The sequence below is a fragment of the Aethalodelphis obliquidens genome, unplaced genomic scaffold, assembly GCF_003676395.1.
Source record: "Aethalodelphis obliquidens isolate GAN/ISIS:26980383/991018 unplaced genomic scaffold, ASM367639v1 scaffold31, whole genome shotgun sequence".
Lineage (NCBI taxonomy): Eukaryota > Metazoa > Chordata > Mammalia > Artiodactyla > Delphinidae > Aethalodelphis > Aethalodelphis obliquidens.
The window spans coordinates 5,591,416-5,611,399 of record NW_020837975.1 but is presented as its reverse complement, the minus strand read 5'-3'; the positions used below and the strand labels follow the sequence as shown (position 1 = coordinate 5,611,399).

The 19,984-nt window shown below is 41.3% G+C and overlaps 1 protein-coding gene across 1 annotated transcript; it reads right to left on the bottom strand.

Moving 5' to 3' along the window:
• Nucleotides 1–6,662: 6,662 nt before the first annotated feature.
• On the bottom strand, nt 6,663–13,104 carry LOC113630960 (HLA class II histocompatibility antigen, DRB1-14 beta chain-like). The gene is made up of 2 exons (XM_027126904.1): nt 12,770–13,104; nt 6,663–7,086 (listed from the first exon to the last, which is right to left on the bottom strand). Exons 1-2 carry the CDS (start codon nt 12,860–12,862, stop codon nt 6,835–6,837), a joined length of 345 nt encoding a protein of 114 aa, XP_026982705.1. The 5' UTR covers nt 12,863–13,104; the 3' UTR covers nt 6,663–6,834.
• Between the last annotated feature and the right edge of the window lie 6,880 nt (nt 13,105–19,984).

Here is a 19,984-nt window from a genome sequence, read left to right as displayed (position 1 = left end):
AGGTCCACACAGGATTCTCTCATGACAGACAGTTTGTCACACTATCTGGTGGGGGGCCTCAGAAATACATCTTTTCCACTACAGTGGCTTTGTCCTGATAGCTTTCTGAAAAGAGCACATCCCAAGTCAGAGTCGGCATGCCACTGATTTTTATTCAAGAGATAGAAAAAAAAATTGAGGTGTTGAAGTCTACCCTTAATAATAAAAGGAAAGTTCTAGAAGTACCCAGGTTTAGATATTTTCTTTTAAAAAAATCAGGGAAAAGGGACAAAAGAATGTGATTGAAGGCATCATATACTTACAAGTTATCTGCATGTCTTGTATTTGTTGTCCCCTTTCTGTATCCCATGGTGTGAAGGGACTTGCGTGTTTGTCTTTGAGAATGCAAAGATGTAGGAGACCAGGAAGTGGGTTCGGTAAGGGCTTTCTTCTAGCTCAGGGCAACATGCCTAAATACAGAATGCAGAAAACCCCCGAGATAAAACAGGGAAGGAAGCAAGGAAACCTTCCAGATCACATGTGTCCAAAATTCCGGAATGTAAATGAAAACGATCTTTGTTTTGTAATGCAACTCTCCCTTTCTCTTTTCCTTCTGTTTCTTGTCCTTGATGCTGTATGAAGCAGAAGATTCACTCCCTGTGTATTTCAGAAAATAAATATAAGGAAATGAGGACCAAAGGAGGCAGCAAGGGTAGAAAGCAAAGAGGATCAGGAAAGAATGAAATAAGGTACTGGAATCAACACTGGGAACTTCCAGGTCCAGGTTAGGGGCTGAGGAAGCCATCCAGGACATTTCCTGCAGGGTCATTCAACCAGATCCTGAGCAAACCAGATCCTGAGAAAGTACTCTTGTTGTGAAGAATGAGTGCTAAGCAGGAAAAATTTCGTGCTGTGAAGAAGCTGGGACAGAAGGTTCTTCTTTGTTTTTAAAATTTTTTTTTATTGAAGTAGAGTTGATTTACAGTGCTGTGCCAATCTCTGCTGTACAGCAAAGGGACTCAGTTATACACATATAGACATTCTTTTTTATATTCTTTTCCATTATGGTTCATCACAGGAGATTGGATATAGTTCCCTGCACTATACATTAGGACCTTGTTGTTTATCCATCCTATATATAATAGTTTGCATCTGCTAATCCCAAACTCCCACTCCATTCTTCCCCCACCTCCCCTCCCCCTTGACAACCACAAATCTGTTCTCTATGTCTGTGAGTCAGTTTCTGTTTTGTAGATAGGTTCATTTGTGCCATATTTTAGATTCCACATATAAGTGACATCATATGGTATTTGTCTCTTTCCGACTTACTTCACTTAGTGTGATCACCTCTAGTTGATGGGACAGAAGGTTCTTGAGTGTCACCATCTTCGCTTCAGCTCAGGAGTCCTACAGGAGACAGAGGAGAGGGTTTTTTCCAGACCTACCTCTTCATGCTGCTTCGTTCCCTCTTTTTGGGGGCCTCACGTTAAAGCCCTGTAGTAAGAAGGGGGAAATCATTCTTTTTTTTTTGGCGGTACGCGGGCCTGTCACTGTTGTGGCCTCTCCCGTTGTGGAGCACAGGCTCCGGACGCACAGACTCAGGGCCATGGCTCACGGGCCCAGCCGCTCCGCGGCATGTGGGATCTTCCCGGACCGGGGCACAAACCCGTGTCCCCTGCATCGGCAGGCGGACTCTCAAACACTGCACCACCAGGGAAGCCCGGGAAATCATTCTTAAGCCTCCCTGAGCCAAAGATACTTTAGAGCACAGCCTCTTATATTATTTATTTATTTATTTTTAGCTGAAGTATAGTTGATTTACAATGCTGTGTTCATTTCTGCTGTATAGCAAAGTGATTCAGTTATACACACACACACACACACACACACACACACACACACACACACATTTTCTTTTCCCTTATGGTTTATCCCAAGATACTGAATATAGTTCCCTGTGCTATACAGTAGGACCTTGCTGTTTATCCATCCTATATGTAATAGTTTGCATCTGCTAACCCCAAACTCCCAATCCATCCCTCCCCCACCCCCTCCCCCTTTGCAAACACAAGTCTGTTCTCTTACTAGCTGGTGCAAAGCTTTATTGCAAACCACCTAATCAGAATTCAAAGTCTTTCTCATTTTGTCTGTCTCCTGTCTTGTCATCTCCACCACCATTTCTAGGAGACCAAATCCATCTCTAAAAGAGGCTGAAGGGGCATTACCTGTTGGCTGAAGTCCAGAGTATCCTAGGAAAGGGAAGGGAGGATGTATACTTAAAAGATACGGAGGCAAGTCTGTTCCCGGATACAATGTCCCCAGCCCCTGACTCCCCCCTCTCACCTGAGATTTCTCTACATCACCATCCATATCACCTGATGCCAGGGTGGAGAGGAGAGCAGACCCTGAGAGCATGTGACCTAGGAAGCTTCCGTCACGCAAATCCAGCATCATTTCATCAGGCTTAGCGTCTCTTCCTGCATTTGCCCCAGCATCTCCATCTGAGATCTCCATGCATGATAACGCTTCTCTTATCTGTACAGGCCACCACCTCTTATATTTCACTCATAAATAACCGCGGACTGTTGATTTCTGGATTTCCAGGAAATTTGAGATTGACTAGGTAAATGTTGCTCGATGTGTTCTCTGAATATCGATGACCCTGTATGACGACCCTGTAGGATAGGGTCATTGATATTCGGAGAACTCACTGAGCAAAGCCATATTTCTTCCTCCAAGAAACCTGCGGGGCATCTCAGCTGCTAACAGCTTCCTTACCATTTTAATTCCTGATTAAGAGCAGCCCCACCCCAAGGAAGAGCAGACCCATAACACAGGCCCGGATTCTACTCAGCATCTTGCCTCATGAAGGTTCATACCGTGTCCCTGAGAAAAGAAGCTAGTTTGGGTGATTTTTACCCTGAATCCAACTTCTATGAGACTCTGAGAGCTTTGACTGGGGGGAGAAGCCTGATATGAAAGAACTAGAATAATTGGCCATTCCTAGAAAAGGAATGGCTACAAGGTTCAGGCAGTGAATCGCTTAAATATCACAGCCCTGGCATAAGGCCACACGTCTTCAACATCTGATGGACGAGGAGCCTGGGACTGGTTGAGATTGAACTCCCCTCAGGACAGGAACATCCCTGTAGAGGATGTGCCCCTCCTCAGGTCACAATAACAACTCAGAGCAGGAGTGTCAGAAGCACAAGCCCAGCCCGACGCAGGGCACTGGTGCCCAGGGCCAAGGGGTGACCACGACCTGTGATGTCATGGGAGGCTCAAAACAGGGACATCCTCTATTCTGCTTGTCAGGCAGAACTGCCTCCCCAGGGAGTATAGGTATTTGTAGAAACCATCACGGGATGTCTGTAAACAATCAGGGGATTTCTATCACAGGATATCACAGGGCAGCCCCAATAACCTAAGCTGAAGGAGAGAAGAACATGGAGAAAATGCACATATGCTGTGGGGAGAGGAGAAACCTGACACTCGGGGGTAAGCAAGTCTCCTCCCTGATGGGTAAGGAATTTTCGAGGTCAGAAAGCTTCTCACTCCATTCCACTGTGACAGGGCTCGTCCAGCTGGGGTGCTCCACGTGGCAGGTGTAGACCTCTCCACTCTGAGGAACTATTTCAAGCATCACCATGGTCTGGAAGGTCCAGTCTCCATTAGGGATCAGGCCTGTGGAGACCACCCCCGCCTCCTCTTCCTGGCCATTCTGGAAGCACCTGACTTCAGTGTGGCCTGGATAGAAACCATTCACAGAGCAGACCAGGAGGCTGTGGTGCCACAGGGGCTGGGTCTTTGCAGGATACACAGTCACTGTAGGCTCCAGTAGGAGAGAAAATGTAGAGGGAATAGTGAGGGAGACAGAAAGCCTCCTGACCAGATGTAGCCTTGGGCAGACCAGACTGCCATGTGGCTTAGGAGAAGTCAGTGTCATGGGTCTTGAATTTAACCCCTATAACAGGGCCTATTAGAGTTGAGAGATGTTGAGCAAAATTGTGGGGTTTCTTTTCATAATTTGAAAGAGTTACCTATTGTTGAAGTGTTTACAAATTTTGCAAGACACAGGGTGCATTCAATAAAAGGGTGATTTCTGTAACTAGGCTGCCTGTGTTCAAATCCAGGCTTTACTTCTAACTGGTTAATCCTGCGAGAGTTTTTAAATCCCTCTGTGCCTCAGTTTCTCTCCTATAAAGGAGGATAATGATATGAATTTACCTCTTCAAGTTAAATGAGTCATATATACAATGGAATACTACTCAGCCATAAAAAAGAACAAAATAATGCCATTTGCAGCAACATGGATGGACCTAGAGATGATCATACTAAGTGAAGTAAGTCGGAAAGAGAAAGACAAATACCGTATGATATCACTTATATGTGAAATCTAAAATATGACACAAATGAACTTATCTACGAAAGAGAAACAGACTCACGAACATAGAGAACAGACTTGTGGTTGCCAAGGAGGGTGGGGCTGGGGGAGGGATGGAGTGGGAGGCTGGGGTTAGCAGATGTAAGCTATTATACTGTATATGGAATGGATAAACAACAAGGTCCTACTGTATAGCCCAGAGAACTATATTCAATATCCTATGATAAACCATAATGGAAAAGAATATTTTAAAAAGGATGTATATATGTATAATTGAATCACTTTGCTGTACAGCAGAGATTAACACAACATTGTAAATCAACTATACTTCAATACAAAATATTGATCATCATATTAAAAAAAAAAGAGTTAATGGACTTAAACTACGTAAGGAAATGGTTGGGGGAATTCCCTGGCGGTCCAGTGGTTAGGACTCTGCGCTCTCACTGCTGAAGGCCCAGGTTCAGTCCCTGGTCAGGGAAGTAAAGTCCCACAAGCCGCACAGGGAGGGCCAAAAAAGAAAAAAAAGAAATGACCAGAACTTAGCCTTCAGTATACGTCAGTTACTTATTGAATGTTTTTACTGTGAAAGAAAGTGTGATTCACAGCTTAAGGGTAAATTAGGGAACAGTAGTGGGGTAGATAGAGGTGTAGAGTGTGAAATCCTGGTTACACTGCCTCAATGGACTCACATCTTAGAACAGCACAGAAATGGTTCTTCCCCTGAGAAGCAGAAATAGACAGAGGTCATTCTCTAACTCTATGAGTTGTGTCTCAAGGAAAGCATGAGTCCTGCAGAGGAAAAGGAACAAGGAAAGTTAATCATTTAAAAAGTTTTTATTGTTTTATACTCAGCTGATGGATCTCTCTCTCTCTCTTGCTCTTTTTTTTTTTTCCCCCAAAAAAGCCACATCTAGTTTTTCAATTGTTATCATTTTAGAATTCTCTCTCCTTCTAAACTGACATTTGAGATCAGGGCAGGGTCTGGGACTCTTCACGTCTGAGACAGCCTCTAGCACTCTCAGGCCCTCAATAGATACAATTATTTTAAAAGAAAGGAGAGGGACTTCCTTGGAGGTCCAGTGGTTAAGACTCCGCCCTCCCAATGCTCAGGGCCTCGGTTTGATCCCTGGTTGGGGAACTAAGATCCCACATACTGCAACTAAGCCTGCGTGCCACAACTAGAGAAGCCGTCGTGTGGCAACTAGACCCAGCACAGTCAAAATAAAATAAATAAATAAATAAATAAATAAATTTAAAAAAAAAAGAAAGGAGAAATGGGGGACACATTTGTACAGTACCACAAAATAGCAGATTTAAGATCGATGGTAAATCATTAGTCACAATTTTTCAGTTTCTATTTCAGTAAGTAAAAAACGTTAAATTCTCAACATGGAAAATATTGAACAGAATCTAATAGAAACCACAAACTGGAGAAAATGTTGAATCAAGTATCAGCAAAGTGTTAATAATCTTACTGCATAGACAACCCATAAAATTACTGAGAAAAACACTAGGACCCTAGTGGCAACAGATTAATAGATAATGCTTTGGGCAGTCATTAAAATTGGGGGGGAAAAAAAGAGAGAAGAATTTTAGAAATAAAAGAAATGTAAGTTAAAAATAATAAGATATAAATTTCTAACTAAGTGGCAATATGGAAAATAAAATCTAACAATGGGGAATGTGAGGTAAATTGCTTACAGCCATACAAAGGGAAAACACAACTACCTAAGTACTATTAGCATTATAAAAATAGTAACATCAGTATGGTATTATTAAGTAACAAAATTATATCTGAAAAGCTAGCTTCACAATAATTTCAAATATGTAAAAATATACACAGTAAGAAAACAAAAGAGTAGTTGGAAATTTAGACCTAAAAGTAGCCTCAGAAAGGTCGGAGGCGAGTGGAAGTTTCTTCTCCGTTGCACCCCTAGAGATTAGTCTCCCTCACAAATTTCATTCTCAAAGAAACGCGCCTGCACACAGACGCCACGCCGGCACATTTATTTCAGGGGTTTCAGGAGTAAGAGGGTGTGTGACCAGAGCAGACTGGGGCTCCTCTCACGTTCTCCTAAACCTCTTACATTCCTCACCTCTCCTCCCCTACCCTCCCCCAAGCAGAGACACCTGGAGGTTCCTTCCCGCATCTCTGACCACCCACCCCAGTCAGCCTTTTCCTTCGTCTCCCCTCCCCCAGACTCTCCCAGGGCGGCAGCGGAGGCTGCCTGGAGCCCTCGCTCCTGCATCCCTCTCCCCATACCCCCCTCCCTCCCGGTCCTCTCAGACCCCAGGCCCACTCCCCCCACCATACATACACTCTCTCCCCTCTCACCAGCACACGTCGACAAAATCTCACTTTAGTTTTCCCACAGAAGGCTCTCACGTGTACCCTCGTAACTTGCACTTGTCCACAATCCTACACACTCACCCTGGACTCAGTCCCTCTCTGTGTCTCTCTGTCTCTGTCATCGCCCCCCCGCCCCCCCACGACCTCGCCGCCGCACGCTGCTTCTCTCCAAGAACTTGTAGTTGATCCTGCAGAAGGTGTGCACGGCGGCCCGCGCCCGCTGCAGGGCATCCTTCTGGCGGTTCCAGAGCTCCGCGGCCGGCCGCCCCAGCTCGCTCACCGCCGGGTCCTCCCCCACGTGGCTGTCGAAGCGCATCAGCTCCTCCCGGTTATAGAGGTACCTGTCCAGGAAGTGCACCTGCCGCGCGTGCTGTTGGAGAAATGACACTCGGACTTTACCTGCACCATGAAAAGTGCTGTGGGGACAGAAATGATGTTGTCACCCGCGCGCATGGGAAGAGACTGGCGGTGACGCCCACCGATGACAGGCGCCCGAGCGCAGGCGGGGGGCGCTAGGACTCCCTCGGAGGCTCTACCGGCACCCCACGGGTTCATCTTCCACCTGCCAGCGGTGGAGGAAGGACGTGCTGGGCGGAAGAGACCCCTCTGCTCCTGAGCCATTCGGGCTCCACTTGGCTTCCATGCTCGCCTGGACATCTCCAAGTGTGAACTGGACTGGGATTTGCCCCATCACCATCTCCTCTTAGGAGCCTCCTTCATTCTGTAAGTACTTGGTTAGGGCTGTGCTTGTGTCCAAATTTCGCTGTCCCTTGGGACTCCAAGGAAGGGAACACAGCCGTCTCCCCTCTACTTGTGGAGCTTAAAATTTAGTGAAAGTGATGGACAAAAGCCAAACACGAAAGAATTTATACAGAAGTGAGAAAAGTCAGGATAAAAGTGTGGCGTTCTATAGCAGAGAATGATAGGATGACCTAAATTAGGTTAGGGTGCCAGAGACGTGGTCTCTGAAGACCACTTTAAGTGGTAACATAAAAGGTTACGTGGATGTGAGCTAGAGGAAGTGTGTGTGTGTGTGTGTGTGTGTGTGTGTGTGTGTTTAGGGGAAAAAGAGACACATTTTAGGTAATGGTAATACTGTGTGGAAAAGCTGAAAGAACTGATGAACTTCCTCTAGAAAGTTCACTGAAGCACAGAGAGTGAGAGGAAGGAGGGGAAAAGATTAGACTGGAAAAATCACATGGAACCAGGCACTTAAATTCCTTGTAGGTGACATTAGGATTTTGACTTTATGCTAAACGTAATGAGAACTATTGAAGAGTTTTAGGAGATTAAAACCATAACCCCAATACAGGTCCACAATTCCTTTTCTGCATTTCCAAATCTGGATAGCTCAGAAAATCAGATTTTCTAAAAATTTGCTGCTAAAATTCATTTGGCAAATCTGACCTGCTGAGGGAAGGGGTCAAATGTGTCTCAGAGCTCGTATTGGTTACATATGGTTCTGTAGCTTCACTGTGTGTAAAGATACACATAGACATAAATATACACATATATATCATATGAATGCACATATTTTTGATATTTTGGTATTAAATTACAGTATCATTAACATTATGTTAGTTCCAAGTGTACAACATAATGATTCAATATTGTTAAAAGTTATACTCCGTTTAAAGTTATTACAAAATAATGGTTATATTTCCCTGTGTTGTACAGTATATCTTGTTGCTTATTTATTTTATTCACAGTAGTTTGTATCTCTTAATCCCATACCTTTATCTTGCCCTTCTCCCCTTCCATTTCCACACTTGTAGCCACTAGTTCACTCTTTGTGAGTCTGTTTCTGTTTTGTCATATACATTTGTTTTATTTTTTAGATTCCACTTATAAGTGATAACACAGAGTATTTGACTTTCTCTGTCTGACTTATTCCACTAACCATAATACTCTGTAGGTCCATCCACATTGTTGCAAATGGCAGAATTTCATTCTTTTTTATGGCTGAGTAATAGTCCACTGTGTGTGTGTGTATGTGTGTGTGTGTGTATATATATATATATATATATATATATATATATACACAAACCACATCTTTACCCATTCATTTGTTGATGGACACTTAGGTTGCTTCTGCATCTTGGATATTTGTAAATAATGCTGCAGTGAACATTGGGTTGCATGTATGTTTTCAAATGAATGTTTTTGTTTCTTTCAAAAATGAAAATATTTTTGTCTTTAGATTTAGTTGAATTGTGAAAATGTCAAAAAGAGTTAAAGAATAACCCTGTGGTTAAAGGTAAGAAGAATAAATGGAAGTTTCTGATATCATCAATAGTGTGGAAAGTAGCATTGCTGCAGAAATTTGAGGCATTTTACTGAAAAATATTGTAACAGCCACCACTATTTATGACTTAAAAAGACAAGTTGTTGAAATCAAATAGAGATGTGATGACCAAGAACTCGTGACATTTTGAAAAACATGGCGTAAGGCAAAAAATAAAAATGAAGATCTTGAACTTGCTTTGATTGAATGGATTCAACAAGAAAGTAATGAATTTGTTCAACTGTCTAGTTTTGGGGGTAATGAAACAAGCTAAATAAAACCATGAAGAGTTGAACTGGAAGGTGAATGTGTGTAGAAAGTGTAAGTCTAGAATTTCTAGAAGCAGCATAGTGTATATAAAGCGGTGTTTTCAACCTCAGCACTATAGACATTTTGGACCAGGTGGTTCTTTGTGGCTGGGGAGAGGGAGCTGTTCTGTGCATAGTAGCCTGTCTATCAGCTTTCCTGGCCTCTACCCACTAGTTGTCAAAAGAAACCCCCTGTGTGACAACTAAAAATGGCGCTATCTGGAGCCAGTGTTCTGCGGCGGGTGAAGGAACGGGGAGAAAGAGTGCTGAGCTGTCATTGGGTGAGAACCATGGGTGTAAATCATATGAAAAAACTGTCCTGGAGAAACCACTCTCAAGTATGGAGCAGCTGAGAGTGACATAGAAAAATTTGCCAATATTATTTCTGTTGAAAATCTTGGTCCTACATGAAATATGTTTTTTGGGAAGCCGGTCCCAGTGAAGAGCTGTTTTTTCCAATAAAATAAATTTGTTCAGTCCAACCAAAGTTGACTGATTTCTTTGCCTTGGCAATTAGTCACTGTGATATTGTGATTTATGATAAGAAACATGTATTTGTTCTTCATCCCCGTTTCTGCCACAGGTCTCCTAAAACCCTGGAAATTTCCTAAGGGGTAAAATCAATAAATGAGTCTTTTATATTAATTAGGTGACTTTTGGATCCAGTCTAAGGAGATGTACTGGTCCATAGTCCTCCCTATCTCAATAAACAGCGCCACCATCCACGTAGTTATCATGCAAGACAAAATCCTGAGGGATAAGCTTTTGATTTTCTATCTTCCAACTCTCACCATTTAATTCATTAACAAGTCACTCAACAATCTATCCCAAATCTGTTCACTTCATCGCTACTACACTAAATGAAGTCACAGGCACATCTTCCCTGGAGAACCCTTCTACTCTCCCCTAACTGGTCTCTGTAACTTCACTTGGAACCCCTGCAATCCAATCTCCATGTGGTAGCTAGAATTAGTTTTTAAAATAAATATAAATGGACTCTCCTTGTAACCCCTTAGTAGCTTCACATAGCTCTGTAAATAAAAGTCAAATTTCTCACTATGGCCATCAGGGCCTAACATGATTTGACTCCTGACTTTCTCTCTAACCTCATCTTATTCCACTCCCCAACTTGCTTTCTCTGCTTCAGCTCCTCTAACCTTCTTTCCATCCCTTAAACACAGCAAACATCTTCCCACACTTTGACCTTTCCCCTGGTTCCTCTCCCTGGAGCATTTGTCCCTTAGATCCTTCCCATGTCTGGCTTATTCTCATCATTTATGTCTCAATTGAATGTCACAGGAAGAGCCCTGTAGACACTTGCACTGAAGTCAGGTGAATACAATTTTCTCAGTCCCTTAACCCTTACATTTTTTTTCAGAGCATTTATTGCTGTTTGAAATGTTCTTCTTGGTTCAATGTTTATTGGGTTGTTGTCTTTCTCTCTTGTCATTAGGTAACTTCCATGATCATAAGGGACTTTTTTTTCTGTTATTCAAATAGAATCCCCTGTGCCTAGGACAGAGCCCAGTATATAATAGTTGCTCAAAGAAGTATTTGTCATCTAAATGAATAAAGCCATAGTTTTGGGAATGGATCTTTGTGGGACTCCTGGTAAAGCAAGAAGGGGCTCCAGTTCCAACACACTTTTGTAATCATGACACCTATGTCTCTTCTACTTTCCTGTGAGAAATTCAGACTAACTTCCTCTTTCTCCTCTTACTACTTGGAAGAAACATTCACAGGTAAGGAAAAGGTGATTTTTAAGAGATAGGGAACATTTCATGAAGTTTCATTTCATCCAATGCGTCTGTTATAGTGCTGAGGGTTTGTGCAAACCGGGGATTTTTAGTAACGGTGATGACATAGTAGGGGAAAGAATAGGGAAAAACTGGAAGGAGAGGTAACCAAAGACAGCTAATTATGGAAAATAGATGGCATGATGAATGAACCTATGAAATTTGGGCCCAAGACTCCAAGAGGTCAATGAGTTCCCTTGATTTCCTTAGTGGCTTTCAGCCCTATGGGATGGAAACAGCCTTCACATGCTCTGTATCCTGCTCAGGGTGTATGGTTTGAACCATATGAAATTGCTGATATTTGACTATTTGGAGTTTATAAAAATATAATTTCATAATTTATTCTATACTAGTTGAATCTCTTCTTGCGGGTTCAGGCCACAGAAAGAGGAGATATAGGAGAAACTGATAGGATAGAAAGGTTCAAAATAGAATAAGCACTAATAAGAACTAACCTGTGTCAGGTTTTCAGTTCTTATGAGTTCTTTAAGGCATCACAGAATGCCCCTTAGATGCTCCTTAACTACAGGGTCATTCTTAGTACTAAGGATCCCTGCTTCAGGTCCAGAGTGCTTTACGCAGGAGAAATAGGGAGAAAACTAACCCCAGCTTTTGTCAGAGTACCTCCAGTACAGGCATACAGGCCTTATGAACAGTGGGGTTTAGGGAGAAAGAAAAGGAGACAATAGATAACCAACAAGGACTTACTGTACAGCACAGGGAACTCTACTCAATATTTTGTAATAACCTATAAGGGAAAAAAATCTGTAAAAGAATATATATATGTATAATATATAATATATATATATAACTGAAGTGCTGTGCTGTATACCTGAAACTAACTTGATATTGTAAATCAACTATACTTCAACTTAAAAAAAAGAAAAGAAAAGGAGACAATGGTGAGGTCTCTTGATACATCCTCACGTATTAGTGAGAGGTAGCCGCATCACAGATCCCATGGACATACCACAGGATCTTCTAGGAGAGATCTTTCTAATTCCTTTTGAGTCCCCATAAAATTTTCAGAGGATTATTCCCATTTTCTGGCATAACTCAACAGAATAAAGGGAACCACGGATGGGAATTGTTTTGAAATCATTAATAATCATTTTAGATTATTTTTGAAAGCATTTCTAAATCCTCTCAAAACCCCGAGGGAATGGGATATAAGGCTGGAGAGGTTTTATTAGAAGAGAGTTGACAAGAAATAGCCTATATGTATATATACGAAGGCACCTTATGCTGGTCTTATAAAGAGGGCAAGTATCCAGGCTCCTTTTGTTTGTGGAAGGAATTGAGGATCCATGTGATAAAGGTAAGTAGTCACTGAAGAAGATGTCGGTGGTTTTTTTTTTTTCTTTTTTTTTTGGCGGTACGCGGGCCTCTCACCGCTATGGCCTCTCCCGTTGCGGAGCACAGGCTCCGGACGCGCAGGCCCAGCGGCCATGGCTCACGGGCCCAGCCGCTCCGCGGCATGTGGGATCCTCCCGGACCGGGGCACGAACCCGTGTCCCCTGCATCGGCAGGCGCACTCCCAACCACCGCGCCACCAGGGAAGCCCAGATGTCGGTGTTTTAAGTGACATGCCTGGACCCAGACAAAGCTAACTCCCTCCCTTCCCCCACACCCCAAAATAGCTCACCATCAAAGGTGTGCGCTTACCTCTCCAGCCCAAGCCAGGAGCGGGCTCAGCACCATCAGCATCACTGTCAGTATTACTGTCCAGGAGCCTGCGGGGAACCAAAGGCACACCATGCAGAAGAAGAGAAGAAGACAGGGTGTAGGGGAGCAGACAAATCTCAGTGAGGACTAGGACCCTCCTCCAACCCACATCTCAAACATTACCAACCAAGGAACTCATTTCTTTGTTCCTGGATTGGGTCGTCTCAGTTTTGGAGAACCAATCAGATTCATCTGTGAATATCATCATCAGTTGCTGGTTAGATACTCAATATGAAGTTCCTCTTTTGAAACTCAGATTTCCTTCCTTAGGAGGATTGTTTTAATTTCGTGCTTTAAAGGTTTGATCCAGTTGTATTTGTAACATTTTAACTGGGGCCCTATTGTGAGCCAGCTCTGTGCTGGTCAGCGATGGTCACCCAAGTTTTTCAGGATTGTCTCCAGATACTGTCACTGAGTTTAGTGGGACCTCCAGGATACACATAGAGAAAGCGGCTTATCGGGGGCAATCCTTGTGGAATGGGGGGTCTTGAAGGTACCTTTGTAGAGCATGTAAATAACAATGTAATAGGGTCAATGTCCAAATCACATTCTACAAGACCCTCCATGTGGAATGGAGGTTCTTGAAGGTACCTTTGTAGGGCATGTAACTAACAATGTAATAGGGTCAATGTCTAAATCACATTCTACAGGGGGCTGAGAGATTGATAAAGGACTCAAATCAGCCTTTGGCACAGCAATTCTGCTTTAGAATAATTAATATTTTATGTGATCAATATTTATGTGATCAAAGTGATCAATCCATTCCTCCTAGTTCCCTTTTTGACTTCCTCATTTAATTGGGGATATTTCCCTTTCTTTCTCTTTTAAAAAAATTTTAATTTTATTTCATTTATTTTTTATACAGCAGGTTCTTACTAGTTATCTATTTTATACATATTAGTGTATATATGTCAACCCCAATCTCCCAATTCATCCCACCATCACCATCCCCCACCATCAGTTTCCCCCCTTGGTGTTCATATGTTTGTTCTCTACATCTGTGACTCTATTTTAGCCCTGCAAACCTGCTCATCTGTACCATTTTTCTAGGTTCCACATGTATGCGTTAATATACGATATTTGTTTTTCTCTTTCTGACTTACTTCACTCTGTGTGACAGTCTCTAGATCCATCCACGTCTCTACAAATGACCCAATTTCGTTCCTTTTTATGGCTGAGTAATATTCTATTGTATATATGTACCACATCTTCTTTATCCATTTGTCTGTCGATGGGCATTTAGGTTGCTTCCATGACCTAGCTCTTGTAAACAGTGCTGCAACGAATATTGGGGTGCATGTTTCTTTTTGAATTATGGTTTTCTCTGGGTATACACCCAGTAATGGAATTGCTGGGTCATATGGTAATTCTATTTTTAGTTTTTTAAGGAATCTCCATACTGTTCTCCATAGTGGCTGTATCAATTTACATTCCCACCAACAGTGCAAGAGGGATCCCTTTTCTCCACACCCTCTCCAGCGTTTGTTGTTTGTAGATTTTCTGATGATGCCCATTCTAACTGGTGTGAGGTGATACCTCATTGTAGTTTTGATTTGCATTTCTCTAATAACTAGTGATGTTGAGCAGCTTTTCATGTGCTTCTTGGCCATCTGTATGTCTTTGGAGAAATGTCTATTTATGTGTTCTGTCCATTTTTTGATTGGGTTGTTTGTTTTCTTAATATTGAGCTGCATGAGCTGTTTATATATTTTGGAGATTAATCCTTTGTCCGTTAATTCATTTGCAAATATTTTCTCCCATTTTAAGGGTTGTCTTTTCGTCTTGACTGTAGTTTCCTTTGCTTTGCAAAAGTTTCATTAGGTTTCACTTGTTTATTTTGTTTTTATTTCCATTACTCTAGGAAGTGGATCAAAAAATATCTTGCTGTGATTTATGTCAAAGAGTGTTCTTCCTATGTTTTCCTCTAAGAGTTTTATAGTGCCCGGTCTTACATTTAGGTCTCTAATCCAGTTTGAGCTTATTTTTGTGTATGGTGTTAGGGAGTGTTCTGATTTCATTCTTTTACATGTAACTGTCCAGTTTTCCCAACACCACTTATTGAAGAGATTGTCTTTTCTGCATTGTATATCCTTGCCTCCTTTGTCATAGCTTAGTTGACCATAGGTGCATGGGTTTATCTCTGGGCTTTCTATCCTGTATCAGTGATCTATATTTCTGGTTTTGTGCCAGTACCATATTGTCTTGATTACTGTAGCTTTGTAGTATAGTCTGAAGTCAGGGAGTCTGATTCCTCCAGCTCTGTTTTTTTCCCCTCAATATTGCTTTGGCTATTCGGGGTCTTTTGTGTCTTCATACAAATTTTAAGATTTTTTGTTCTAGTTCTGTAAAAAATGCCATTGGTAATTTGATAGGGATTGCATTGAATCTGTAGATTGCTTTGGGTAGTATAGTCATTTTCACAATATTGATTCTTCCAGTCCAAGAACATGATATATCTCTCTCCATCTGTTTGTGTCATGTTTGATTTCTTTCATCAGTGTCTTATTGTTTTCTGAGTACAGGTCTTTTACCTCTTTAGGTAGGTTTATTCCTAGGTATTTGATTCTTTTTGTTGCAGTGGTGAATGGGATTGTTTCCTTAATTTCTCTTTCTGATCTTTCGTTGTTAGTGTATAGGAATGCAAGAGATCTCTGTGCATTAATTTTGTATCCTGCAACTTTACCAAATTCATTGATTAGCTCTAGTAGTTTTCTGGTGGCATTTTTAGGATTCCCTATGTATAGTATCATGTCATCTGCAAACAGTGACAGTTTCACTTCTTCTTTTCCAATTTGTATTCCTTTTATTTCTTTCTCTTCTCTGATTGACGTGGCTAGGACTTCCAAAATTATGTTGAATAATAGTGGTGAGAGTGGACATCCTTGTCTTGTTCTTAATCTTAGAGGAAATGCATTCAGTTTCTCACCATTGAGAATGATGTTGGCTGTGGGTTTGTCATATATGGCCTTTATTATGTTGAGGTAAGTTCCCTCTATGCCCACTTTCTGGAGGGTTTTTATCATAAATGGATGTTGAATTTTGTCAAAATCTTTTTCTGCATCTATTGAGATGATCATGTGGTTTTTATTCTTCAATTTGTTAATATGGTGTATCACATTGATTGATTTGCATATACTGAAGAATCCTTGCATCCCTTGGATAAACCCCACTTGATCATGGTGTATGATCCCTTTAATGTGTTGTTGGATTCTGTTTGCTAGTATTTTCTTGAGGATTTTTGCATGTATATTCATGAGTGATATTGGTCTGTAATTTTCTTTTTTTGTAGTATCTTTGTCTGGTTTAGGTATCAGGGTGATGGTGGCCTTATAGAATGAGTTTGGGAGTGTTTCTTCCTCTGCAATTTTTTGGAAGAGTTTGAGAAGGATGGGTGTTAGCTCTTCTCTAAATGTCTGATAGAATTCACCTGTGCAGCCATCTGGTCCTGGACTTTTGTTTGTTGGAAGATTTTTAATCACAGTTTCAATTTCATTACTTGTGATTGGTCTGTTCATATTTTCTTTCTTTTTTTTTTTTAAACATCTTTATTGGGGTATAATTGCTTTACAATGGTGTGTTAATTTCTGCTTTATAACAAAGTGAATCAGTTATACATATACATATGTTCCCGTATCTCTTCCCTCTTGTGTCTCCCTCCCTCCCACCCTCCCTATTGTTCATATTTTCTATTTCTTCCTGGTTCAGTCTTGGAAGGTTATACCTTTTTAAGAATTTGTCCATTTCTTCCAGGTTGTCCATTTTACTGGCATAGAGTTGCTTGTAGTAGTCTCTTAGAATGCTTTGTATTTCTGCAGTGTCTGTTGTAACTTCTCCTTTTTCATTTCTAATTTTATTGATTTGAGTCCTCTCCCTCTGTTTTTTCATGAGTCTGGCTAATGGTTTATCAATTTTATCTTCTCAAACAATCAGCTTTTAGTTTTATTGAGATTGCTATTGTTTTCTTTGTTTCTATTTCATTTATTTCTGCTCTGATCTTTTTGATTTCTTTCCTTCTGCCAACTTTGGGTTTTGTTTGTTCTTCTTTGTCTAGTTCCTTTAGGTGTAAGATTACATTGTTTATTTGAGATTTTTCTTGTTTCTTGAGGTAGGCTTGTATAGCTATAAACTTCCCTCTTAGAACTGATTTAGCTGCATCCCATAGGTTTTGGATCGTCGTGTTTTCATTGTCATTTGTCTCTAGGCATTTTTTGATTTCCTTTTTGATTTCTTCAGTGATCTCTTGGTTATTTAGTAACGTATTGTTTAGCCTCCATGTGTTTGTGTTTTTTACTTTTTTTTCCCTGTGATTCATTTCTAATCTCATAGCATTGTGGTCGGAGAAGATGCTTGATATGATTTCAATTTTCTTAAATTAATTGAGGCTTGATTTGTGACCCAAGATGTGATCTATCCTGGAGAATGTTCCGTGAGCACTTGAGAAGAAAGTGTAATCTGCTGTTTTTGGATGGAATGTCCTATAAATATCAATTAAATCTATCTGGTCTATTGTGTCATTTAAAGCTTGTGTTTCCTTATTAACTTTCTGTCTGGATGATCTGTCCATTGATGTAAGTGAGGTGTAAGTCCCCCAGTATTATTGTGTTACTGTCGTTTTCCTCTTTTATAGCTGTTAGCCATTGCCTTATGTATTGAGGTGCTTCCATGTTGGGTGCATATATATTTGTAATTGTTATATCTTCTTGGATTGATCCCTTGATCATTATGTAGTGTCCTTCCTTGTCTCTTGTAACATTCTTTATTTTAAAGTCTGTTTTATCTGATATGAGTATTGCTACTCCAGCTTTCTTTTGATTTCCATTTGCATGGAATATCTTTTTCCATTCCTTCACTTTCAGTCTGTATGTGTCCCTAGGTCTGAAGTGGGTCTCTTGTAGACAGCATATATATGGGGCTTGGTTTTGTATCCATTCAGCCAGCCTGTGTCTTTTGGTTGGAGCATTTAATCCATTCACATTTAAGGTAATTATCGATATGTATGTTCCTATGACCATTTTGTTAATTGTTTTGGGTTTGTTTTCGTTGGTCCTTTTCTCCTCTTGTGTTTCCCACTTAGAGAAGCTCCTTTAGCATTTGTTATAGAGCTGGTTTGGTGGTGCTGAGTTCTCTTAGCTTTCGTTTGTCTGTATAGCTTTTGATTTCTCCATCGAATCTGAATAAGATCCTTGCCAGGTAGAGTAATCTTGATTGTAGGTTCTTCCCTTTCATCACTTTAAGTATATCATGCCACTCCCTTCTGGCTTGTAGAGTTTCTGTTGAGAAATCAGCTGTTAACATTATGGGAGGTCCCTTGTATATTATTTGTTGTTTTTCCCTTGATGTTTTCAATAATTTTTCTTTGTCTTTAACTTTTGCCAATTTGATTACTATGTGTCTCGGCGTCTTTCTCCTTGGGTTTATCCTGTATGGGACTCTCTGTGCTTCCTGGACTTGGGTGGCTATTTCCTTTCCCATGTTAGGGAAGTTTTCAACTATAATCTCTTCAACTATTTTCTCAGGTCCTTTCTGTCTCTCTTCTCCTTCTGGGACCCCTATAATGCAAATGTTGTTGCCTTTAATGTTGTCCCAGAGGTCTCTTAGGCTGTCTTCATTTCTTTTCATTCTTTTTTCTTTATTCTGTTACACAGCAGTGAATTCCACCATTCTGCCTTCCAGGTCACTTATCCGTTCTTCTGCTTCAGTTATTCTGCTATTGATTCCTTCTAGTGTAGTTTTCATTTCAGTTATTGTATTGTTCATCTCTGTTTGTTTGTTCTTTAATTCTTCTAGGGGTTTATCCTTTAATTCTTCTATGTCTTTGTTAAACATTTCTTGTATCTTCTCGATCTTTGCCTCCATTCTTTTTCTGAGGTTCTGGATCATCTTCACTATCATTTTTCTGAATTCTTTTTCTGGAAGGTTGCCTACCTCCACTTCATGTAGTTGTTTTTCTGGGTTTTTTAATCTTGTTCCTTCATCGGGTACAAAGTCCTCTGCATTTTCATTTTGTCTATATTTCTGTGAATGTGGTTTTCCTTTCACAGGCTGCAGAATTGTAGTTCTTGCTTCTGCTGTCTGCCCTCTGGTGGATGAGGCTATCTAAGAGTCTTGTGCAAGCTTCCTGATGAGAGGGACTTGTGGTGGGTAGAGCTGGGTGTTGCTCTGGTGGGCAGAGCTCAGTAAAACTTTAATCTGCTTGTCTGATGATGGGTGGGGCTGGGTTCCCTCCCCGTTGGTTGTTTGGCCTGAGGCAACCCAGCACTGGAGCCCACCTGGGCTCTTTTTTGGGGCTAATGACAGATTCTGAGAGGGCTCATGTCAAGGAGTACTTCCTAGAACTTCTGCTGCCAGTGTCCTTGTCTCCACGGTGATTCACAGCCACCCCTGGCCTCTGCAGGAGACCCTCCAACACTAGCAGGTAGGTCTGGTTCAGTCTCTCCTGGGGTCACTGCTCCTTCCCATGGGTCCCAATGTGCACACTACTTTGTGTGTACCCTCCAAGAGTGGAGTCTCTGTTTCCCCCAGTCCTGTCAAAGTCCTGCAATCAAATCCCACTAGGTTTCAAAATCTGATTCTCTAGGAATTCTTCTTCCCATTGCCAGACCCCCAGGTTGGGAAGCCTGATGTGGGGCTCAGAAGCTTCACTCCAGTGGGTGGACTTCTTTGGTATAAGTGTTCTCCAGTCTGTGAGTCACCCACCCACCGTTATGGGATATGATTTTACTGTGATTGTGGCCCTCCTACCATCTCACTGTGGCTTCTCCTTTGTCTTTGGATGTGGGGTATATTTTTTGGTGAGTTCCAGTGTCTTCCTGTTGATGATTGTCCAGCAGCTAGTTGTGATTCTGGTGCTCTCACAAGAGGGAGTAAGAGCACATCCTTCTACTCCGCCATCTTGGTTCCTACCAAGAGAGCTGTTGGAAGATATTTAATCACAGTTTCAATTTCATTACTTGTGATTGGTCTGTTCATATTTTCTATTTCTTCCTGGTTCAGCCTTAGAAAATTGTACCTTTCTAAGAATTTGTCCATTTCTTCCAGGTTGTCCATTTTATTGGCATACAGTTGCTTGTAGTAGTGTCTTATGATGCTTTGTATTTCTGCAGTGTCCGTTGTGACTTCTCCTTTTTCATTTTAATTTTACTGATTTGAGTCCTC

What these genes read in the sequence shown, in the direction of transcription:
- LOC113630960 (XM_027126904.1), bottom strand. Translation starts at nt 12,862, where the DNA reads ATGGTGTGCCTTTGGTTCCCCGCAGGCTCCTGGACAGTAATACTGACA. An exon ending in TCCTGGCTTGGGCTGGAGAG is followed by an intron (nt 7,087 to 12,769) that starts GTAAGCGCACAC and finishes TTTCTCCAACAG; the next exon opens with CACGCGCGGCAGGTGCACTT.